The 25,252-nt window shown below is 46.6% G+C and overlaps 2 protein-coding genes across 2 annotated transcripts in view; one reads left to right on the top strand and one right to left on the bottom strand.

Moving 5' to 3' along the window:
- SHPK (sedoheptulokinase) overlaps nucleotides 1–25,252 on the top strand; it is a 938,822-nt gene that overhangs the window by 434,467 nt on the left and 479,103 nt on the right. The gene's annotated exons all lie outside the window — the stretch shown is intronic.
- The window catches only part of ACACA (acetyl-CoA carboxylase alpha), a 121,833-nt gene that overhangs the window by 77,572 nt on the left and 19,009 nt on the right, over nucleotides 1–25,252 (bottom strand). The window contains 17 exon segments of the mRNA XM_042442393.1: nucleotides 6,402–6,520; nucleotides 7,592–7,681; nucleotides 8,282–8,395; nucleotides 10,643–10,756; nucleotides 15,975–16,099; nucleotides 17,224–17,312; nucleotides 18,187–18,287; nucleotides 18,560–18,748; nucleotides 18,841–18,987; nucleotides 19,216–19,350; nucleotides 20,206–20,356; nucleotides 21,680–21,825; nucleotides 22,009–22,090; nucleotides 22,666–22,769; nucleotides 23,161–23,311; nucleotides 23,740–23,903; nucleotides 24,456–24,617. Of these exon segments, the coding sequence (XP_042298327.1) occupies nucleotides 6,402–6,520; nucleotides 7,592–7,681; nucleotides 8,282–8,395; nucleotides 10,643–10,756; nucleotides 15,975–16,099; nucleotides 17,224–17,312; nucleotides 18,187–18,287; nucleotides 18,560–18,748; nucleotides 18,841–18,987; nucleotides 19,216–19,350; nucleotides 20,206–20,356; nucleotides 21,680–21,825; nucleotides 22,009–22,090; nucleotides 22,666–22,769; nucleotides 23,161–23,311; nucleotides 23,740–23,903; nucleotides 24,456–24,617 (2,183 nt within the window).

Here is a 25,252-nt window from a genome sequence, read left to right as displayed (position 1 = left end):
CGGCCGAGAAGGGATTTGAACCCTGGCCTCCATGGTTATAGTCCAATGCTCAAGCCACTACGCTACTCTGGCTTTCCCCAAAGGTTATGCAGAGGTTTATATTCCTTGGTTTCTAGTCCCTGCCGAGCCATGTTTCTGTGGTTTTTATTAGGCCAACCAAAGAGCACAAAATACATTATGCAAGCTTACAGTTATAACCTATACAAGATCGCGTAGGATGAGAAGTGGGGAAATATAGGTTATAAATAAGCAATGAGGCAAACATGGTCCAGATATTTGGCCAGATGCCTCCATTGACCAGTGGGATCTGCCTTTAAGAACCATGTCCCTTGGTAGTCCAGTCCCCCACATGGTCCATGGGATTGTGAGGGTTCAAATTCTTCCTTGTGTAAGGTTTTAAAAAGGATGGGCTCAGCTTCGCCCCTGCTTTCAGGGGGATAACATTCGGGGATCATGTGCAGCTCACCAAGATGACAAAATGGATTATCTTTTTTCAGAAGGACCATCAGAATGGAAAAGCAGAAGGGTGACCAGGGAGGCCCACAGTCCAGGAGCGTCTCCAGAGCGCAAGGCGGTTTTCAAAACTGGTCCTTCCAAAAGCACCAGAACTAACTGGCTCTGCTCTCCAGCCTAAGCATAAGGAGAAGGAACAAGGGAAGGAGGAAAAAGAAAAGAGGAAAAAGACCCCCCTCTTCAAGTGATAAACCTGCCTGAGCTTGGTGAGGGAAATCACCCTTTCATATTTAAGAATTAGACCTGCGGAAAGCAAAAACACACGCCAAGACCAGAGACTGGGTACTCTTCCTCTCAACTCTAGCCTTCCTCTATAGGCCACTTACATGAAGGATCGCAGCTTGCGCTGAAAACCCAAGAGCCCCTGGGCATCATGCAGACTATTTGCCGCATGTTTTTGTGGGCTCCAGCCCATGTCAGCAAATGTATGGACTTTTTACGCAAGCTTCAGGACGCCTGTGGTTTTACCTACGCACCTGGCTGTATCTTACTCAAGCAAAATTCCTGATGTACCCAAGTGCTTGGGTGAGAGGGAGAAGCAAGGGAAGAGAAGACAGTCACCAATGTTTGCTGCAATCCTGTATGGCCTGTTGTGTTACCTAACTTTACCTATACCCAGATGTGTAGCGACACACTAAGATGATGATGATGATGTCCTTCCGAAGCCCAATGCTTGTTCATTGCATGTGGCAATCCACAAGGAAACTGCAGGTGAAATCCCATACACAAGTCCCATACAGATTTCTCTGTGAAGATTTGCTCATGTGTGGAAATAGCCTGAAGGATGGACCCCTTGCAATACGCACCTGGGCCTTAAATACCTTTCTGTGTGCACCCACCACAATGGTTCCACTAAACCAGTGGTTCTCAACCATCCTAATGCCGTGAGGCTTTAATACAGTCCCTCGTGTTGTGGTGACTCCGAACCATAACTTTATTTGCGTTGCTGCACTAAACCATTGCATGCGGTCGCTTGGGAGCAGCAAAATACCTGGAGCTCAATCTTGCTTCCAAGTTGCTAAATATGAACAACTTTGGAGAAGGGGAGCTCTTTTGTGGGGCACAAGGCCACTTTTGGGGGATACGTTTACCCCAGCCAACCCCTTAAAAATATAAAAATCCCAGCTAGAAGGTGTCCAGAGCGCACAAAGGCTTCCCGAGGACGCCTGGAAAAAGGTTTGCTTTGAATGCCGTCCCCACTTGAATCTGTCCCCACACGGCTTCCCAATTTGCATCCCATTATCCCGGCTCCATTCCGCCGGCTGCCCCCTTTCAAATATCCCCTTTCCTTTGCTCTGCTGGGGGATTCTGCCCTCTCGCAAGCAGGCAAGCCAAGGGAGTGGGCAGGAAAATTACCGCTACCTGCGGCTTATTTAACATCAAACCCGCGGCACCGAACCGCAGGGATTGACAGGTGTCCCAAGTCGTCGCCTGCGTTCTGGCCCCATACCACCCCTTGGCAGCAAAGAGCGAGGACCCCAAGGGTGCCCTAATGATACGTTCCCACTCTTCCCTCCAGGTTTTTGCAGGGCTCAAGAGCCACCGGGCCCCAGGGCTGGCTTCCCATCAAGAGCCATGATTGATGGAGCGATAGCTATGCTGCTAACAACTTAGGCCCACGGAGATGTATCTGTTTCGCTAGATATTTGAATCTTACGCGCAGGTTCCCACGGAGTAACGCGACGGCTGAAGTAGTAGCATGCTTTCCACTTATTTGGCTTCTCTACAAGGCCAAGGTTGGCTGAGGAGAGGGATCCGTGTCCAGCTTGACATGGCACAGTGTTATAGGCCAGACGGATTTTAGTTGGCATGTTTACATACCATTACAATGTCTATATATCAAAGGCTTTCATGGCCGGCATCCATAGGTTTTTGTGGGGTTTTCGGGCCATGTGGCCATGTTCTAGAAGAGTTTATGCCTAACATTTCACCCGTGGCTGGCATCTTCAGAGAAAGAAGAAAGATGCCAGTGTCTGATGCTGGCGAAACGTCAGGAACAAACTCTTCTAGGACACGGCCACAGAGCCCGAAAACCCCACAAAAACCTATATCTATATACATTAAATAAGGACATATAACCTGGTTGGCACCTATAGATTGCCAAATCTAGAGCCTAAGATTCATAACAGTGTCTGCCTATTTTCTGTCTTGCGCTAAAGGAAGGGAAACCTATGCATTTTCCTTCCAACTTATGGCAACCCTAAAGCTATCAAGGGGTTTCCTTGGTTTTGTTCGGAGGGGGTTTGCCTTTGCCTTCCATTTGTTTTGAAGCTGTTGTTTTGTTTTCTTAATTTTTGAAGAAGAGAATATGTTTCTAGACTTCACATCTGTGAAAAGTTGACTGGAATTTAATTCAAAACCGTTTGCAGGCTGAAATTTCAGAAGCCAGGTAAGCGGCTGAAGAAGGCTTCCTGCACTCTTTGGAGCATGTTTTGTTTCTTTTCTGCCAGAACCAGCAGAAGTTAAAGCAACGAACACTGTGGAAGAACATAAGGGAAATGTAGGCAGAGGAGCAAGACCAAGATGGTAAAAAGGTCTAAAAACCTAGCCCTATGGAGCTGGGCATGTTTAACACGAAGAAGAGACGTCTAAGAGGTGAGACCATAGCCATCTTCAAATACCTGAAGGCAGAAGATGGAGTGCGCTTGTATTCTGTGGCTTCGGGGACTAGAACGTGAATCAATGGCTTCCAATTACAAGGAATGAGATTCCACCTAAACATTAAGAACGTCTTAACTGGAAAAACTCTTTTACAATTACAATTACTATGAAATGGACCGTCTCAGAAAATGGTGGGCCCTTCTTCTTTGGAGGCCTTTACGCAGAGGTTGGATGGCCCTCTTTCAGAAGGGCTTTAGTTGTGCGTTTCTGCATGGCACATCTTGGGATTAGTTGGCTTTTCCAGTCCTTTCTAACTTTGTACTTCGATTCTAAGTAGTCCCTAGGCCAGTGATGGTGAACCTTTCACAGACCGAGTGCCCAAACTGCAACCCAGACCCCACTTATTTATTGCAAAGTGCCACGTCCCTCTGGCTTCCTAGTAAGAAACTCTGGCAAACTCTGTGCTAGGGCGACAGCATGTGTGCCCACAGAGAGGGCTCTGAGTGCCACGTCTGGCACGCATGCCATAGGTTCGCCATCACTGTCCTAGGCATTGATATAGATGAGGGCGGTGGCTCTGTTTGAAAACCTCCAAAGAAGGAGACTCCAAAGAAGAAGAAAGTGTGACCTGCTGAAGGTCTCCAGCGGGTTTCCATGGTCAAGCAGGGATTTGAAACAGGGTCTCTTTAAGCCTTACAATTTCTATTGTAATTTTATCTATGTTATAATCCCACCTCGATCCGCAGGGAGGTGCAGGAAATATAAATAAACCATAGTAGTAGTAGTAGTAGTAGTAGTAGTAGTAGTTCAGTACACAAAGCACTAAACCGCACTGCCTTTGGGTGGTGAAACACCTGCTCACATGTAGCCTCTAGTTTCCTAGGCAAGATGGAAGCCTGCAGCAAATACAGAAGCCAGAGCGCAAGGGACAACAAATCTGTCATTGCCCCGTCAAGCAAGAGTTATATACTATGATGCCAAGGGTATGCTTTGATGGAGAGTTCCTGCATGGCAGGGGGTCAGACTGGATAGCCCTTGTGGGTACGTTTAGTGTTTTGGGTACAGGTCTATAAAACTTTAAGGTCAGCAGTCAGATCAGTAGGAAAGTTTCTTAGATTGCAACAGAACATAAAATACTGCCACGATTCGATCCTGTCCACTCCCCCATAGAAACTGCTGGGGACGGTCCGCTTTCTCAGCCTTGCCATATGTGCTGTACATGCATTTCGGCCTCCGAACCGCTTCTTCTACCAGCATCCCAAGTTAGCAAAGGTGAATCTGACAGCTCGTGTTATAACCAATAGGTGCCGATTCTCCAGCTAAGCGTTTGCCCTACTAGATTGCTAGGAGGCAATTATTAAAATCTTTGATCAAATGATGCACCAAAGTGATAGGAGTTTACCAAGAAAGGGAGACGCTATCAATGAAACCGCAAAGGGGGAAAGGACAGGAGGAAAGAATGAACCGCTGAGATTGCTGAAGAAGGAATCCAAGATGATTATTACTTTTTAAGAAGCATAGAAAACGGAGCCCCCCCAAAATAGCAGGCAATTACTTGCAAATATTGTCGAGACGGAGAGAACAGATGAGGCCAAATTCAATGGCCCGTTTATAGCATCGCGGAGAGATCTTTGTGCAGCTGGGCTTGGAGGAGTCCAAACCAGGTTTCGAAACAGGGGAGGGTTTCTCGGCTTGTCCTGATGGGTTCTCAATGAACCGAGACCGGCCTCGTCGGCCAACGTAAAATGAGGAGGAGGATGAAATAAAAGGCGACGGATACTTAAGCAGACAAAGGAGGAAGAAAAGGGCACTTTGCCCCCCAAAAAGAGCTGGTGGGTTCTCGACCGATGTTTATTTCATTTCGTAAGAGCCAAAACGGTTATGGATCAACAGTGGCACCCAGCGGCTGGACACAAGAATTGTCGTCGTCTCTTTTCGGCATGTTCCCAAATCAAAATAGCTCACACACAGCCCCCACCGTATTGCTTTTGTGATCATATGCCAACCCTGCCTTGCGCATGAAGACCGCTTTAAAAAACTCGGAAGGCTCTCACACCCCAAAGATTTGGAGCAGATGAGGGAAAGTATAGCTGTGGGGTTGCATGAGGCTGCAAAGGCAGTATCAATGTCCTGCCATTCTCCCCAAATAGTACTCAAGTGGGAACGTTTTGCAAAATGAAAAGTGGATTTCCAGCCTCTTCTGAGTTTCCTATTTGGGGTATTTGGGGCATTTTTCTGCAGTCAAGGGAGAGAGTCCCAAAGACGGACAATGTCCCACAGAAGTGGGACAGGAGGAGGTCCTCACATTGGTTGCAGAAAGGAGGATATATGGAAGCCCTCGCATCTGGTGGCAAAGTTAGCAAGGAAATACAAAAACACGGAGAATATAAAAGTCCAGTGTCTAATTCTCCACAATCTGAGGTCTGAGGATAAATTTCATCGAGGGGCAGAACTGTCACTTGGAGGGGTGATGCCTTCATTTTGATTCCCACTACCATCACAACATACATAGGTACATCCCCGAGTATTTTGGAAAGGCTCGATTTTGCACAAACAATTAAGACCCATAGTTTCCTTCCCGATGGAGAGGAAAGCTTCCAGAAGCGATTTCAATCCACATTGGCATGGCTGAAAGAACTGTCATGAAACAACACCTCTGTTTTGTAGTTTCTTTCTATACCACTGATCAGTAAAAGATATGTCTCTCCTAGTAGATCTAGCAAAAGGTGATTGGAAGCTAAACATTAAGCCAGGAGTGGCTTCCGGTCACTTTCTGTTTGGGGGAAAAGGCCTCTCATGCGCCTAAAAGGGTGGCTAAGAACATAATGTAAATGCCCTCCCAGAGGGGGCTGCGAGGGTAATCTGGAGCCAAAAAATGTAGGGGTTTTTGTAGTAGGGTGTGTGTAAGCCCCCCAGGTCTCCTAAGGGACTAGTCTGCCCCTCCTAACCTCCCATTATGGCCTGCCCCTGGTCTAGATGATCATTCCAGCACATATATTACCTGTAACCACATGGGTTGCCCACTATAACCAACTGAGAGGGGCACAGAGGCAGGAGACTGTTTTCACAGTGACTTGGGAGGAAGACTGCAAAACCATGGATTGTTATTACCATACACCCTACTTTCCATATTTGCAAGTACGCAATGTATCACACCACCGGTCAACGCTACCCAGAGTGCAAACAATACAAAACTCCATCTTTTCCCCCCGCCTTGTCCATCACACAACCATTCACAGTGCTCCTCTCACCAAACCACCCCAGTGGCGCCCGCCTTTAGGCCTAACCTGTTTGGATGCGAAGTGGGCAGCATGAACTGGAATTCGACCACACACGTGTTGTCCTTCAGCTGGCGGTGTTGGACGCTGTTCAACTCGTAGGCGATGTATGCTCTCCGAACATACACCTGGAATCGGGGAGAGGGGACGCACGTAAGGGAGGCAAACAAGCGAAGGAAGGCATTGACCGTAGCTCTCTCATAAAGGACTAAGACACAGACAGTGTGGCCACACGGAAAAGTGGAGAAGGCTCCTGTACCTTCAATGGTTGCCTAGAAGAGGGAATTTCAGTAGGTGTTGCTTGTTGCATAAAAAGCAACGCAAGCCGAAATCCTCTCTTCTACGTCTTTATGTATATAGGAACCATTTCCAGTTTTCAATCCAGCAACAACATTCTATCATGTAGAGAGATCTTGTAGCCCCTTTGAGACTGACTGAAAGAAAGAAATTGGCAGCATGAGCTTTTGTAGACTTCGGTCTACTTCCTGAGAGGCATTTGGTGGAGTGGAAACAAGGGACAGGCATATATATATATATATATATATATATATGCGCCATCTTAAAATCCTATCACCTCATTCTACCTGTGATCGACGTTTCACCGTAGGCAAATATAACTAGAGATAACTTTATCACACCTTCTGGATTTTCAAATCTACCATTAAGGAAGGGCAGTTAGACTTTAAACACATTAAGCACAACCAAATACTGGAGTGCTCTCATAAATAAATCATATTAGGAGTATCAAGGCCTGGCCCTTCTTCTCCAGTTTGTATCTGAGAGCGAGAGCATTGGCTTGAAAAACGTATGTGCCTTTGCATGAATACATATGTACTTCCAAATGTTATACTTTCGAATGGGACACTTTGTGCAATTGCGATTGATCCTCAATGTATCATGCCTAACATCATCATCTCCTTGTGACATAAGGAGACATCCCACAGTCTTGGTTTTGACACAGTGCTATCCCATTTAACTAAGCAAAGTAAGTTAGGCAAAATAAGGAAATTTGTGCCTATTTTAATGTGGTAGAAGGTACCACTGGTAAAAGAATGCAACTTCTTGGAAAAGAACCTGGTACAACAATGTAATACAGTTATAAAATGGAAAGGGCTACTACATGAGATGCCTGGGGTGAGAGAGGACAAAGTAAACCAGTATTACAGAAGCAAAAGGAGCAAAGCAGTTCATGTTCCTACCTCGAGAGCTGCCATCCTCACCACTTGGTTGCTGTGGTAGAAGAAGTTCGGGAGCACATCAAAGATGGACGTCTCCGAAAGGATGAGTTTCTGGAAGGGATGGAGGAGACAAGAGAGGTAACACTTTGAAACCGTTGAGCTTGACTTTCTTGTTCGGTTCCTCAAAGTTGGTGACAAAGCCAACCCACAGTACGGGCAAAGGCTTGGTTTATGCCCATTTTATACCCCACCGTATCAAGGGATAAGCAGGAAAGAAAAAGCAGGGATGGGGAAATGGGTGCATTCTGGCCAATGTATGTCAGTAGTAAATGCGGAAATCTTGTCTAGACCTCATGGCATGAAAGAAAAGAATGAATAAGTTAGAAACAGGACCAATACGAACAGGTAGGCATTCTGGTCCATGAAGCTGAGCAAACTCTGTTGCATCTACCTCCCCATTTCCAGGTCTTTTTGGGTAAACAACTCAGGACTAGGATGGATGGGAGACACCAAATTATACAAAATGTAATAGAAACTATACCCATCCTCATTCTCATTCCAAATATTGATTTAGCCAGCAAGGTCTCCGGTCTCCCTATGTGTCGTGTTCTGCTTCTGCGCTGATTTTATGCCGATGGGAATTAGAGAAGTGTGCTAAAATAAGTCCTTCCCACTCCCAAAGTGAAAAGGGTATGTTAGAAGCATGCTTACCTGCAGGTTTTCAATGCAGAACTGATGCCCGTACATGTCGATGGCCGAAAGGAAGATGGACTCCACCTGGTTGTGGCGCAGTTCGTAGGAGGGCAAGTGAGAAGCGATGAGGACCTAGGCAGACATTCAGAAAGTCACAGCGGGTTATTTGAGACCGGGCTAGAAGACTAAAATGTAGAACTGGAAGCTTCAAGGCGACACACAGTGACTTTAAAGGAGGGTGCGGAGGGCAAGACAATGCAACCTTAAAGCATGGCAGCTCTCTGCACCTTCATTTACCCACCCAGAAAATGGATCCAAACTACCACCTATTGTGGACTAATGATAGAGATAATAGTAAGTACCGGTTTTGGGGCCAAAATGATGAATGTTGATATGACCCATGGATAGATCAAGGGTAAAACTTAGGGGCATGTAACAAAGGACCTAAAGGACGAAGGAGAGGAAAACAATGCCAAAGAACTTAGAAAATCCTGGTAGGCATAACTGCTCATACTAAAGACTGGGTGAATGAGAGAACGAAGGGGGGATCAGTCCTTCCATGATAGATTACACTCTTGAGTTGTAGCACAGTACTTACACTGACCCACAGATAAGTCGACCCAGGTTTTTTTGGGTCACTTTGATGTAAATATCTAGAGTTATGTATATGTGAATATACACAGTTAAGTTGTTTTCCTACTGCTCTTACTACTACTACCTCTTCATTTGGTTCCCAAGAGCCACCTTGACTGGGAAAGCCCCAAACCGTCCATGGAGAAGGAGGGCAAGAGCAAATGCCGCCATGCCAGCGGCAGGAAAGGATAAAGACATCTGCAAGAACAGGCGGCGGAGAGGGTTCAGTGACTCTGAATAGGCCAAGGGCACGGGTTGCAATTCGGGGAAGACGGAAAAGGTCACGGAGCAGCTTCAAACGCCTGTTCATTTGCAGTGCTCATGCAGTGGAATTAGAAAGGAGAAACAAAAAGGAGGGGGGAAGAGGCAAACGTCGCTCCTCCCGCCCCCAAAGACGCCAACCCCTTTGCTTTTTGAAAATGGAAATTGGGCGAGAGCACCGAGGGGGGGGAGGGAAGGGGGGGGGGGGGGGGGGGGGGGGGACAAGCTTTCCAGGGCAGCGGGATTATGGTGAGACAACTAGATCCGTCTTTGCATCCCACCCGCCCAGCCGGCGTCCCTGTTTTAATGATATAGATGAGCCACTAAGGCGAGGGAGCCAGGCTTAAGGAGCGCACACTCCAGGTGTGCATCTAGTATTTAAATTGGAATCCAAGATGGGTAACCTTGGAAGGACACAAATTAAGGTTTTATTTCCGGTCCAAGGGAAAAAAATAATCATAATTTCCACCAGACCCCAGGGGACTGGCGGTAACAGATATCGCGGCCTCCTCTTTTCAATTCCCCGGCTGAATTGAGGACCACGTCGCCTGCCTTGTTGCAAGGGGCCCTGCGTCAAACCAACTGGAGGGACGTGTCCCTTTTTCCCAATGACCACAGCCCTTCGGATGGCAAGCAAAGGTTGCACTGCCCTAGAGAAAGGTAGAGAAGGAAGCATACCCTTCCAACATTGCCCAGATGGGAACTGGGATATATGCGGCCAACCGACATCAGAGTGCGGTCAAGAGGGCAAAAGTTAGTAAGGAGGAGGAACAGACAAAGTAGGATAGGGTTTGCAACACTCTGCCCTCTCTCCTGCTGCTGAGTTAACCAAGATCGAACTCAGTTTGCAGTAACAAATGCATGCTGAGGACAAAGGTGGAGATGTGAGAAGACAGGAACCGGGACATAGCTGAAAAAGTGGGACGGCAGAGGATTACTTGGGACAGTCCCTGCCAAAATGGGACAGTTGATTCACCGTTGTTAAGTTGCAGGCCTGACATTTAATGGCTAGGATGCTATATTTGCAATTTTCCTTCAAACCATACCTTCTCCCCAGTTTGTTAATTCATTATTCCAGGTGCTGGCATATAAGAAGGTGGCCTGAAGAGCATGACTGATTGAAAGTAAAGTCCTGGCAAAGAAGAACCGCTCAGCAACAACCAAGAGGTACGTTTTTAAGTACAGGAGCAACCCATGGAAGTCCAAATAGCCAGGATTGCATGACCTGGGTATCAATCCTCTACACCTAGGAGTAGGTTCCAGTGGGACCTGCCTCTGAGAAGACATGCATCAAATCAAGAGTTGGAAGAGACCCCAAGAGCCAACCAGTCCAACCCCCTGCCATGCAGGAACTCACAACAAGAATGAGAAGGCTATCAGGCATGCGGAGAAGGAGAGGAGAAGTAGTGATGTTGCTCATTGCAATCTGGTCTCAGTATCATGACAGTGTCTATGTGTATCCAGTGGAAAGGAAGAACAGCTCACCTGGCGGGCCCTCAATGCCACCTTGGCGTTGGTGGTCTTGCTCAGCTGCGTCAACTCCGTCAGAATATTAATGAGTTCATCTGTCAAGGTTGGATCTCGGCCACACAACTGGTCCTGGGGAAGGCAAAAACAGAGGAAGACAACAGATTTAGTCCCAGTGCTATGAAGGTTGCACCCAAGAGATGTGTCTATCCACTGAAACCAGATTACAAAAGGCAGAGAGGGTCAAAAAAGCTCCAAGGGAGGGTCAAAAGAAACCCAATAAACCAGGGATGGGAAAGGTGTGGCCCTCCAGGCTTTATGGGACTTCATCTCCCATCTTCCTTCTCCTCCAGCATGGGTTGATTTGGGTTGCAGTCTAACAACATCTGGAGACCATGTGGCCCTATAATAACCGGAATTAATTCACATAAAGAGCAGCACAGAAAGCGACGCTCCGTTCGTTCTTGCAAAAAGGGCCACTTAAAATAGGCCACGGTTATAGCCAAAACCTGGTGCAAGGCCTTGGAAAGGCAACTACGAAGAACCAGACGAGATCCTCAAAGATAAAGATATGAGCAAGACTATATGTGTGCGGCATCATTCTCTTTTAATTGGACCTCGCTCATTCCTCCTCCGATCCTCTCAACCCAAAGAATTTCATTATCTTACTTTACAATCCCTATGGAGCAGGATAATTATCATGAAGCGGAGGGAAGCATTTCAGCTTTACAAAGCAGGCTATGAGCAAGTAAACAACGTAATATAAAGTAAGAATAAGAAGGATAGACTGCAACTGTAATACGGTTCTGTTTGTAGAGGAAATGAAGGGGGGATAAGCCAACAGCCTCATAGAAACACTGGGTTTTTGAAAGGACGGGTTTTTAGAAGTGTGGGTTTATCTCTGGAACTCATTCCTACAAAAAGTATAACAGGCTCCCTTCCTGTTTTATTTTCTTGTTGTCGTTGTTTAAATTTAATTAAAATAAAAAACAAATCCAAGACCATGAATTTATGCATCGGCATGCGGTCTTCCTCTCTTTCCAGTACCAACTTCCAGATGGGAGTTGTGGCTCTTCTATCACTGGCCTGGAACTCACCACCTGGTTGTGCACCACGCTGACCAGTTTTGGCCCGTTGTTGTATCTTTGCAAGAGTTGCAGAGAACAGGCTGAAGACCCCGACAAACTCTCCAAGCCTTCTCACTCTTGCTTCCACAGAAGTCTTCACCCTTCTTCACCAGGGTCCTGCTGGTTCTTGTAGCTTCACCCAAGACACCAGACAACTCAGTCGTCTTATATAAAAGATCTACTTTATTCTACTATATACACAGCTCCAAACAATACTCAACTCCTCACTCTCCAATACAACTACAACCCACACAATACACTGGGATGTATAGTCATTATTATAGCCATATCATGGTACCACCTACTGTTTTCTGTTTCCACCCAGTAGGCGTGTACATCATTCCCATTGGTTCTCCTTGTTCATCCCACAATTAATGATTTCATCATCTCAGCCTTGACCAATTAACAATTGTCAGGTGTGTCTAATTATTCACTATGCACTTCTTGTCCTTGGCATTCAGGACCTGTTAATTGCTTTACCATTCACACCTGTGTGGTTCTCAATTGGCTTCTGCTGAGTCACTCTGACTCTCACATACAAGTTTTATTTCACTACTGTATGTCCCATGTTGCTTTTTCCTTAACACCTTTACCTTTCCTAGCATGATTATCTTTTCTAATTGCACTCATCCCTCCATATTTGCGGATTTGATTATTCACGGATTTGATTAATATGTTCTCTCTAGGAACATCTAGGTCCTCCAGTGCAACTCTATGGTCAACTTTAACCAAAAGTGGCATTGAAAGACCTAGAGATTCCTAGAAAGGATACTCTACTAGGCCTTTGTAGTTCCTCCAGCGCAGTTCTATGGTCAGTGTCTGTTGGACGTTGACCACAGAGTTTCACTGGAGGACCTAGAGATTCCTAGAGAGAACACTCTACTATGCACTTGTAGCTCCTCTAGCGCAGTTCTAGGGTCAGTGTCTGTTGGACGTTGACCACAGAGTTGCATTAGAGGACCTAGAGATTCCTAGAGAGAATACTCTACTAGGCCTTTGTAGCTCCTCCAGTGCAGTTCAATGGTCAGTGTCTGTCGGACATTGACCACAGAGTTGCGCTGGAGGACCTAGAGATTCCTAGAGAGGATATTCTACTAGGCCTTTGTAGCTCCTCCAGCGCAGTTCTTTGGTCACTGTCTGTTGGACGTTGACCACAGAGTTGCACTGGAGGACCTAGAGAATACTCTACTAGGCCTTTGTAGCTCCTCCAGCGCAGTTCTTTGGTCAGTGTCTGTCGGACGTTGACCACAGAGTTGCACCGGAGGACCTAGAGATCCCTAGAGAGAAAACTCTACTAGGCCTTTGTAGCTCCTCCATTGCAGTTCTATGGTCAGTGTCTGTCAGACGTTGACCACAGAGTTGCACCGGAGGACCTAGCGATCCCTAGAGAGAATACTCTACTAGGCCTTTGTAGCTCCTCCAGCGCAGTTCTATGGTCAGTGTCTGTCGGACATTGACCACAGAGTTGCGGTGGAGGACCTAGAGATTCCTAGAGCGGTGTCCTCTCAGATAAAAACATGGTGTTTTTGTTATTTGCAGTTTTTCCGGGAGTCCTGTACCCCTAACCCTAGCAAATATAGAGGGGCAAGTGTATTTTATTTTTCCTCATGATGTACCGAAATACAAAAGCCTCCATTTAGTCATCTTGGCTGCTTGTCGCACACGCCTGCCGGAAACCTCTTTGTCTACTCGACCGTCAAAAGCACAGGAGCCCTCTCCAAGTTTGCACCCTGGCAACCCAAAAGTGGGTCTCTTTGTGGGCCTGGCCCATGTCCCAGTCATGGAAAGAGACAAGTCAATCCCGTCTCGCTTTTAAAAAAGCCCTCGCGAGGCGCGGAGGTGATCCCCAGCGTGGGGGGAACAGAGGAGAAGTTGAAAGTCCCTTCTTCGCCAGAAGAACTCATCAGGCAAGAAGAGCAAAACAAAGCGGCGGCGGCGGCGTTCCAGCGGCTGCGGCCTACCCCCCGATTGGCCAAGGCGGCCGCGGCGAAGCCTCAAACGGGTTCTTTGACAAGGCCTAACGCCTCCCCGGCACCCCCCATGTAATTACACACTTGAGTGACTGGACTCTGAAGAAAATTGAAGGCCTGAGCTGCGAACAGCTGCCATTTTCTCTCTCCATCATGCCGGCATGATTACTTGAGAAATGAACAGCCCCGGCTCAAAGCTACTCCAGAATTCTCAGAGGAAATATATGGCTCCGTGTTCAAATAATGAGATTCTTAAGGCAAGCGTTACTTACAATCACACCACATACCAGAAAGAAAGAAAGAAAGGAGGAAAAGGTAGAGTGGAGGAAGAAAGGAGGAGGAAAGGAGAGAAAACCCAAGGTCCTTATACCTTTCGGGTAGCCATGACTGTTTGGGTAGCTGTGGCTTACCAGCTTGTTCTTGGAGACATAGACAGAGAAAGAGAGATGTTTTGCTTTTCTTTTTTTGCCTTGGCAAAGCCATGTTTTTGGCGACAAGTCTTTAGCGCCAAGAAAAAGAAGAGAGAAGGGGGGGAAAGAGAGGGGCTGGCGGCTTGGGAGACCCAACTCCATTAATTAGCGTTTTTCAAAGCGTGACGCGGACGATGATGGATGCCATCAATCCTGACGTTAACGCTCCCCACACGCCCGGAGAAAAGGCATTTTTCTCCACTCAAGTGTTGGTTTACAAGAAGTCAAATTTCTTTCTTCCCTTTGCCCCTTGGGAATGCGGAGAGAGTCAGGTGCATCGCCGTTTTCCCCCCGTCTCCTTTGAACAGCCAAGAGAGGAAAGCGGCGACCGATCCAAGACTGTGATAACAAAGGACCCCAGGACAACCTCGAAGCTAGGAAGCTCTTTGGGAACGCCAAGGTTTTCCACCACTCACTGAGTCTTGTGGGTGACAAGCTGCACTTTATTTGAATTGAGGATATTGTGTTGGGTTTGTTGTATGTGCATATATATATATATATATATGGACAAACCTGGCTTTGCACTTTACTCCTTGAGTTTCACGACACCTAAAATCAGATGCTCTCACTCTGCCGAATGGTCAGAGCAGCAACCACAGGTCTGATATAACATGAAGAGCCACTTCATAGAACCTGAACAGTCAGCACCAGTTGGTAAATGGCACTATTTAAACATGGAATGCCAGTATAAGGTTTTGGGATACTCCAGCTATCAAGTTGGAAGCTTGTCAGGTGGAAAAAGATTTGGAACGTACACGTGTTCCTCCATATTGGCTAGAGTTAGAGACACAAGACCCTCATGAATATGGAAAAACCGCAAATAACAAAAACATTATGGTTTTATCTGAGAGGACACCTCTCTAGGAATATCTAGGTCCTTCAGGACAACTCTGTGGTCAACGTCCGACAGACACTGACCATAGAACTGCGCTGGAGGAGCTACAAAGGCCTAGTAGAGTATCCTCTCTAGGAATCTCTAGGTCCTCTGGTGCAACTCTGTGGTCAACGTCCAACAGACACTGACCATCGAACTGCACTGGAGGAGCTACAAAGGCCTAGTAGAGTATCCTCTCTAGGAATCTCTAGGTCCTCTAATGCAACTCTGTGGTCAACGTCCAACAGACACTGACCCTAGAACTGCGCTGGAGGAGCTACAAAGGTCTAGTAGAGTATCTTCTCTAGAAATCTCTAGGTTCTCTGGTGCAAATCTGTGGTCAACATCCGACAGACACTAACCATAGAACTGCGCTGGAGGAGCTACAAAGTCCTAGTAGAATATCCTCTCTAGGAAGCTTCTATGTCCTCCAGCGCAACTCGGTGGTCAGATGTCCGAGCAACACTGACCCTAGAACTGCGCTAGAGGAGCTACAAAGGCCTAGTAGAGTATCCTCTCTAGGAATCTCTAGGTCCTCTAATGCAACTCTGTGGTCAACGTCCAACAGACACTGACCCTAGAACTGCGCTGGAGGAGCTACAAAGGTCTAGTAGAGTATCTTCTCTAGAAATCTCTAGGTTCTCTGGTGCAAATCTGTGGTCAACATCCGACAGACACTAACCATAGAACTGCGCTGGAGGAGCTACAAAGGCCTAGTAGAGTATTCTCTCTAGGAATCACTAGGGCTTTCCATGCAATCTTTAGTTAAGGTTGACCACAGAGTTGCACTGGAGGAGCTAGATATTCCCAGACAGAACATATTAATCAAGTCTGTGAATAACGAAATCTGCAAATATGGAGGGATGAGTTTAAAAGAGTCTGCAACAGCAGAACTATGGCTGAACTTACAATAAGCATCGTCACAAGGAGGTTCTTCTTGGTGACTTGGGCATGGGAGAAGATGTAGTTGAGGACGGTGTTCATGTCACTTTTGTTCTCTTCCCGAAGGGCAAAGACGCACTTGTCATAGTGGCCTGCAGCCGAAAAAAGAATCAAAATGTCAATGTACAGCTTGATGCCCACAAGGCATGCTTTCTAATGCAATGAGTAGGCCAGATCCAACACCTAAAGAGAGCTGGGTACATTATGTTTTGGGCTACAATTAATGTGCCAACAAGCATAGCTGAAAATAGACTCATGTTTGCATAAACACAAGCAAAAGATAAAAAGACTGCAAACTACCTGTCTGCAACTTTAACTAGGGATCGGCTCCATCTCAGACCTTATTGCAATGTGAGAATGCGGTATTTTCCATTGCAAAGTCACCTGTTGTCCTGAAATGGAGTAGAAACCAACCTCCCAATTCTTAAAAGAGTAAACCAAACATAAAAAAACCAGGGTGTATGGCAAAGGTGTGCAAGAAGCCTCTTGACAAATTGAGAATGTCAAAAGCTGTGTGGTATATTACTGCCATCTGGCGTTCAACGGCGATACTGGAAGATTCAGAACACCAAAACGATTAAGAGATTGCCAAGCAGGATCAGGCCTGGTTAGCACTTGGATGGGAGACTGCCAAGGAATACCAGTTGTTGTACAGCAAAGTACAATAACATCCCTAATCCACAATGCTTTTATTGGATCAATGAAAATGCCAAAAATACATCATGTAGTACGTACATTTTGGTTGTCCCCATAAAGATAGCACTGTTTTGTGGATTTGGGATGTTATTCCAGTACTATACTGGGAAGAGTATGACCTGGTGTAAATGTCACTCCCTCTACTCTCCAAGTGTTAATGGGAAAGACTTAAAAGGAGGCCGCCGTCCAGCTTTAAACGGAAACGTTCAACTGTTTTCTCAAGCTGCCAATTCTTTATAAGGATAGAAGAATGGGTTCAAGTAATACATCGGTATAAAGCTGCCATCTGGCGGTCCAGCTCCATACTGCAGCATGTAAATTGTTGCTGGATTGCAAGACCCAGCATTCCTCACCAATGTCTATGTTGGATAGGGCTTTGGGGAGTTGCCGGCCACCAACCTTTGGTGATGATTCCCATCCACTACTATAAGAAAAGGTGTGAGCCAAGATGTGCTACTCTTTTACACTTTGTCCATCTTCACCTTTCATGACAAACTCAAGTCATACGTTAGAGACTTACCATGCTGGAACTGGGTTTCCACCTTCAGGTACTGTCGAAGCAAATCCATCACAACGGCCTTCATATGCCCTCGAATGCCACTCCGGTACCTGGAACGGACATCACACAAGTCAAAAAAAGTTGACAGCCTTTATGGTCAGTTGGATCTGCTGAAACATATATGTACAGCCAATGGAAGGAATCATGCCATTGTGGATTCTCAGTCCATTAAGGCATGCTATAATGATGGAGTTTCCTCAAAGTCCAGCAATTCCACAAGCCTGAAGTTTACAAGACCTGAGCAGGGCAGCGGATGGCCAGGGATTCTGGAAGGTCTCCCGTTCTCAGAGGGTTGCCAGAAGTCGAAGCCAACTTTATGGCAATTGACAACAACAAATGGATCTGAATCCTATTGGCGCTTTCAACAAGAGGAGATCAGAATCAATAGAACTTACACTAAGTGTTGGCGAACCAGTTAATAACTAAATGCTTTGATTCTAGTTGGGACTATCAATAAGATTGAGGTTTCGGCAGGTATGTGAATCATACAGTTCTCTAGATGTTGGACTACAACCACCAGCATTCCTCGACATTGACCGTGCCAATAGGTTTGCTGGGAGTTGTAGGTGAACAACATCTGGAAGGCTGTATGATTCGCACTCCTGGGTTATGATATAGTGATGCCTGCCTGCCCTGGGATCGTTTCATCAAGAATATACATTTAAAGACAACAAGCAAAGACAAGATGTCACAAGTTGGTGTCACTAAGTTATGTTCGGTGGCGCCTTAGCAGCCAGCCATGGCCTTTAGGGCTGGATACCAAAACCAGAAGCACAGCCCTGGTGTTCCAATTTGAATTTCCCCACTGTCTGTCTCTCGCCATTCTGCCATGTCAATAAGACTCAGGCAGGTATGTGAATCCTACAGCTCTCTAGACGTTGGGCTGCAACCACCAGCACTCCTTGACATTGACACCAGCCTCACCTCTGCACCAGCTGCACGATGCTCTGGGTGTTCATGAAGAAGACCTCGCGTTCCGACTTGCGGTTTAGAGTTGCTGCGTGACTGTCCAAGATATTGGCAATCTACAAGGAGATAGAAGAGCAACAGAGATGGACAGAGAAGGATGTCGGACGCTTCTTCAGCAAGTTTCAGGAGAAAGTACAGCAACTCAATTTTAGTTTTGGGTTTTTCAAAGGCCACAAAAGTGTGTCCCCAAGGGACAAACGCAGCCCATGTATCGTAGTTGCCCCATCCCTGCTCTATCTGGAAGCAATTCATTTCCACCAAGAAGCTCCCTTCCAGACAAACTCCTTTTCCATTGCCCAGAAATGTCGGGAGATAAGGTGCTCCATACCTGCTGGCTGGGAAACTGGCAGAGGACAGAGGTGATGTTACTGGCATATTGGGCCATCTCCTTTTTGATGGATTTTTCCACATTGGGAGGGATCCGTCCAGAGACGCTGGTCATGATATCCTGAAGTTCCAGGAGAGGCAAGGATGGATCTCGGAGGGTCTTCATTAATCGTTCTACCCAGTCTTTCACCTAGGAAGGAAGAGAAGAATTTTGCTTAGCTTTTTTAATACGGGAGATTAAATACGGGAGAAGACATTTTGATCGCGAAGGATACACAGTACCTTGCTGTTAAAGAACGGTTCTGGCAGGCAATACCCGTTCATCACGTTCACCAGGTTGTCAAGGACGTAATGGAAGACGCGATGGAGCTTCTCACCTCGGAGGGCTGTGCTCTGGATCTGCGGCAAGGCGCCCGTGTGGGGCTCAGCCTTGGAAGACCAATGGAGACATGAGTAAGACAGTGGCAAGGGGTTGTGCATGGAATCAACGTAAAGACTGGTTCGCCCCTTAAGACTACCTAACCTCAGGTCTCAAGCTTCTCCCACTATCTACCATGGTTAAGATCAGTGGCTTAAGATACAGAAAACGTAGAGCGTCAAAAAAGAAAATAGAGACGTCTTCACCGGACAAGCGCCAACAAGGTCCAGAAGCTTTACCTGCTGAACTCGGCTTGGGTCATCCAGCTGCAGCTTGGCAATGACACAGCCTGGGTCAAGGGCTGCCCCCGGGCGCTTCACGTAATGGATGCATCCCGACTCCACGGCGGTGAGGGTCATCACCATCTTCATCACCTGTAAGCAAGGGAAGATGGAGTAACTTGTTCGAACCTCCAAATCTGCTTGCGTGAAAATGGCTCCCCTGCCAGGCCAATACCCCATTTATCCATGGATAACTCTGGTTTGAGTATAGGACCATGACTTCGGGAGATCAGAGTGTGAATCCCTGCTCAGCCATGGAAACCCACTTAGTGACCCTGAACAAATCCCACTCTCTCATCCTCAGAGGGAGGCCATGCCAAGCCGACTCTGAATAAATCTTGCCGTAAACCTAGTCGTTTTAGGGTTCCTATAAGTCAGAAATGACTTGAAGGCACACAACAATGCTCTGGGCTTTTCAAGGCTATGTGAAGAAGGCCAGGGATCAAGAAAGTGGGAGCCTCTAGATGTTGTTGGACTACAACTCCCACCATCCCTCACTGCTACTAGTGATCCCGGCCAAGATTCATAGGGCCACAGCAGTAGCAGCTGGAATGGAGGGATAGTCATTCCTCCACTGCTGAAACCAAGGCATGATGGTGCTGTGCCCACTTTCCTTCTCTTCCGGCTGCGGCAGTTGCTGAGCCTAGGCACTATGGAGATGTTTCAATAAAATCCAAGTCTTTCTATTTGCATTACTTGGCTTTAATGGATCAACTCTATTGGTTTACAATGCCCTTTTCATTTTGCTCAGCTCATTTCACCTCCCAAACCATTTGGCTTTTTTTGCGACCGCGACCCTTTAGGATACGGCGCTATTACATCGAGGCACAAATGTCTATAATAAAACAGTCCCAATCTGGCCAGGGAGGTTTTTTCAAACATTGGATACGGTTCACTGTTTCCTCCTAGCAAGACCCATCATCTCGCAGGGCCCCAAAAGCTTTTTACCTCAATTTCTGCAAAGCACTGGCCCGCAAAGACATGCCCTCCGTCTTCCACCACGTACTGGATGAGCTTCCCTGCGGAGGGCGAACGCAGGATGGATGGGTCATTCTCTTTCTCAAAGACGCAGGTTTTGTTGCCAATGGTGATGCGGTACCTAAGGGGAAAGAGAAAGCAATGAAGTGGCAAGCCAGAGAGCAAAACCAATGGCCACGTATACTTTCATCCCCAGAGGGGAAACTATTACAATCGCTAAGAGCTTGGAGTAATGTCCCACAGAAGTCTGCAAGGAAGGTGGGCACAGTATTACAGTATAATGGCTTGGCCTTGCAAGACCTGGGTCTGAAGCCCTTGTTTAAAAGGTATTTACTCATCTTCATATTTATTTCGATTGTCGTGTTTAACACGTGTAGCTTGACCTTTATTCTTTTTAACAGAGCAATGGCTCGAGTGTTGGATCAAGACTCTGGGAGACCAGAGTTTGAGCATCCGCTCGGCTATGGAAAACCACTGAGTAACTATGCGCAAGTCACACTTTCTCAGTCTAAGTCAAATGCCTCCTCTCTGAACAAATCTGGCCAAGAAAACTCATATGTCGGAGAACAGGGTAGAATGAAAGGAACGTAGCAACACTGGTGTTAATATGAAACAGTAGTTCGCAATTACAAGGAAAGAGATCCCACCTAAACACAAGGAAGACCTTTTTCTACTATAAGAGTGGTTCAAGAGTGGAATAGTTTGCCTTAGAGGAGGGCAGACTATACTTTAATCAGAAGTTGGATGGGCATCTTTCAAGAGTACTTTAGTTGTGTATTCCTGCATGGCCAGGGTTTGGATTCGATGGCCCTTGTGGTACCTTTCAAATCAATGCTATGATTCTAAGCAGGATAAGCAAGTAAAATAAGCATAAAACTTGGGGGTTCCATATTCCATATTGGGGCTTCCTTAGGACTAGAGCAGGGGTCGGCAACCTACGGCCCGCGACCCCAGGCCGGCCCTGCCGCCGATTGCTGACCCCGCCGCAGCTTCCACGCCGCTCTGGGCGCCATTTTGAGTTCGGCCCCCCAGTTGTCTGAGGGACAGCAACCCAGCCCCCGGCTCAAAAAGGTTGCCTACCCCTGGAGTAGAGAATGGCTTTGGCGTGGCTACCGGCCCCTTAGGATGGCATGCATCATTTCAACAGCATACCTCCAAAGTGACCCTTTTGGCCTGTCTGTTTGGGCCCTAAGTAAAATAAGCAGCACTGGGAGCCTCCAGAGATTTTGGATTTCCTAGACAGCAAAGCCAATGCTAAAGGATTACAGGAGTTATTCAAAACAACTGGAGGGCTACAAGATCCCAAAATCTGATATAGGAAAAGCTCTGTTAAGTTGCCATTAATATTCTCTTGCGCATTTTCTTGATGTAGACTTTTTCAGCGGAAGAAGACAGACAGATTTTATTTATGGCTACTATGGCAGCCTAAATTCGTAAACACTACCTGTCCACTTCTTCCTTCATGTACGTGGTGTAGCTGCTGCCATCGTAGGACAAGAGGAGGCCTCCATCGCTCAGGCGGTGAACATCAACCTCCACGCAGGAGCCATTCATGATGACAACGTATGAGTTGGGAGACTGTCGGGTCACCTGCAAAAGTGGGAAGACCAAGAAGCAGGTGATGGAGGAGATACTAAAAGAGAATGGAGTAGACTGGCTTTGTAGGCCATTGCCCTTCGCCCAAAACTGGGACCTAAGCTGGCTTCCAAACAGTTAAAAACATACCAAAGTGATCCCCCCCCCTTTCCTTCTCTCCTTTGCAAGAGACATTACCTTTAGCACATACTTCTTCCCTTCATATATTAGTTCAACATCCACAGTGTTTAGCAGCGTATGAGCAGGTAAGACTTGGCCCCTGAAAGAAGGAAGAGGAAGAATATCAAGGCTAAATAGCAACCATCCTGAAACGGTTAGGAAAACCAAAACATAAATGCCAAAAAGGCTTCCAAACACAATTGGTTAAGTTCGTCAAAGGCGCATGCCCTTGTGAGATAAGACATTAGCGCACTGTGAATCTGCAAACTAGGACTTCCGCCACAATAATTAAAATGGAAATAATATGCCATCGGATGAGAGAGAGCATGCATAGTGGTTTGAGTGTGAGACTCTGTATACATATTCAGGGGCAGCAAAATACAGCGCAACAAAGAACCCACAAAAGCGCAATCCTTTTATTGGCTGAGCAAAACGCACCAAATACATCATGCAAGCTTTCAAAGCACCACTGGCTGCTTCACCAGCAAACAATGTTTTAAAATCATACAGGAAAAGAAAAGCGACGATGGTAGCATCACCAGACTACATTTAGGATCAGATGTTGTCCCTGTTGTTGTTCAGCTGTTCTGGAGGGATCCTCAACCCTCAACCTTGGTGTGCTGGATCTTTTTACAAAGTGGAGGAAGCTGTGTGTAGAGACGGCATGAGTCTTACCTCTCCAAGGAGTGTAGGAAGTTGGAGACACTGTTCCGGAAACTCACGTCGGCCACATGGAGAGCCCCGCACACCACTCCCAGCATGGTGTCTGGCCTCTCTGCCTAGAAGAAAGCAGCACAGGAGGAACGTGGGGAGACCCAAGCATTTAACATGGCCTTTCTTAATTTGTTTTTATTATCTACGCTTAGCTTTTTAGGCTAAGACCAGCTCCTGAAGCCATTCCTAAGCAACACTACCTTCCCTGGGGTCACAGCAGGTAAGCCAATGGCAACCAGAGATCTATCTCCCCAATCTGCAAGAGCAGGTCAGCTTAGTCAGTCGTTGCCAGAGGTTTCATAGCCATCAGCATAAAAACCTCTCCAGTGCCTTTCAATACAGAACATCTACAAATGGCGCACTGGTACTTTTCCTTTTGCAAAATTCAATGCTCCGTCGCTTTAGAAACAGAAACACAGAGACGCAGAAAAAAGAAAGCCAGGAGCCCAGTCGTACCTGCACTTTCTCCGCAATAAGCCGGTCCAGCCAGCCAGTGTCAATGCGGTTTTGTTGAAAGCTCTCCGTCTCCAACAGCTTGATCAAGTACTCGACGGTGGTCCGGAAGTCTCCCCGGATGGACAGCTCTTTCAAAGCGACAACCATGTTTCTGAAACGGAAGGAAGACGACAGAATGGGATCACCAAGCTCTTGGGAAATGTTTGCTCCTGCTCCACTTGGAGTATCCCATCTGATTTAGCAGCAAACTCCCATGGCCCTTGAGCATTTTTGTGGTCGCCACAAACCGCGAGTCCATGATTGTTTAATGCTTGTTTAACTTTTGCACTGCATATTGTTTTAGTTACTTTATTTTAACTTGCGTTGTAAGCCATTTTGGGGGAAAGGCAGGATGCAAATCAAATCAATCAATCAATAAATATAATCTGTGCAGGAAAATAAGTGAGCTTGTGGAAGATGGGTGAAGCACTCTGTCCCTTCAGTGTGCCCAAAATGAAAGCACCAATGTAGTTAGCGGCTGAAAAAGTTGTAAGTAGTTGTGGTTAGAGAGGAAAGCAACCCAATAGTTTGACTACTTACGAGATGGCTTCTTCGCGGTTTTCGCCCCACGAGAAACAGTGGCCAAACTGAGAGTCTGCAAATTCGTGAAGGCCCCCCGCGGCGGCGACGCTGAAGTATCCCCAGACGTTCTTGTTGCTGCGGAAATTCAGCTCCTGGACTGTGCCAGAGCTGGGTTTAAATCCCTGCAGGACAAAAAAGCACATTTTTTTTAAAATCCAAACACACCAGAGCTGGGCTATATCACTTTCCTTATCACATTATAGCTCAGGCCCTATGCTGAGGCTGCACAGCGTACATTTCTGCATGAGGAGTTATGCACCGATTGTGCTATGCAATCCCCCTGTTCAGTGGCAAAGCTCCACAACTGAACACATACCTGGATGTATGTCAACATATGCTTACACATGTGCATAAGTTTCTCTGCATTTGCACCTGGATGCACAACGGCATTGTGCACATAGCCTTGCCTTCACAACCATGAACTGAACGCACACATTGTGCATCAGACATAAAGTCCCACTGCTTCTGTAGGTGGACTTAACATGCCTAAGATGTTAACAAAACTCTGGCCTAGTGTCAGGATGTTCTCAAACAGCCAGCATCTAGAACTAAGTTGTACACTGTCAATACTTTCCACATGTATTTTCCTTCTGACCTCAGCCATGTCTTCAATGTGCCACGGGATTCTTGTTGTTGTTCCTCGAAAGCAGCCATGATCACCACTAGTGGCTTACCTCATCTGGATTCTCACTGGTGATGCGGGCCGCAATCACATGACCCCGGGGACAAGGCACATGCGCAGAATTCTCAAAGTCTATAGGGGTGTCCCCCCAGGGAGAAACGCCATACATAACCCGGATATCTTTGATCCTGTGGAGAGGAATTCCCATGGCAATCTAAACAGAGAGAAAGAAAGAGAGCCCTAAACACATTTAGCTGCGCATTACCATCCAGTTGCCACCGTCTCCTTTCTCACGGGCCAAAAATAATCCAACAAGCGCACTGACTTCTACGAAATGCAAGATGTAGCACTATGGGGACCAGTGTAGTCTAGTGGTTTCAGTGTTGGGACTATGACTCTGGAAACCTGGGTTCAAATCACCACTTAGTCATGGAAAACCAATGGATGACAAGTCCCACTCTCTCTGTCTCAGAGGAAGGCAAAGGCAAACTCCTCTGAACGAATCAAGCCAAGAAAATCCTGTGATAGGTTTTGTCTTAGGGTCACCATAACTTGGAAATTACTTGAAGGCGCACAACAACAACAAAGTGATGTGAAGTAAGTCAACTCTGACTTATGGTGACTCTATCTTAGGGTTCTTTTGGCTTGGTTTTATTCAGAGCGCATTGGCCATGGACTTCCTCTGAGGCTGAGAAGGTGCGACTTGCCAAAGGTTTTTCCAATAGCTGAACAGGAATTCGACTCTAGTCTCTGGAGTCCTGGTCCAGCATCAAATCACTGTTCTATTTGCATAAAAACGCATGCTACAAATGTTCAGCACAACAACCACATTAAATGTGAAGACAACTA

This window comes from Sceloporus undulatus, chromosome 11 (genome assembly GCF_019175285.1).
Source record: "Sceloporus undulatus isolate JIND9_A2432 ecotype Alabama chromosome 11, SceUnd_v1.1, whole genome shotgun sequence".
Lineage (NCBI taxonomy): Eukaryota > Metazoa > Chordata > Lepidosauria > Squamata > Phrynosomatidae > Sceloporus > Sceloporus undulatus.
This window is presented reverse-complemented; position numbering and strand designations above follow the sequence as displayed.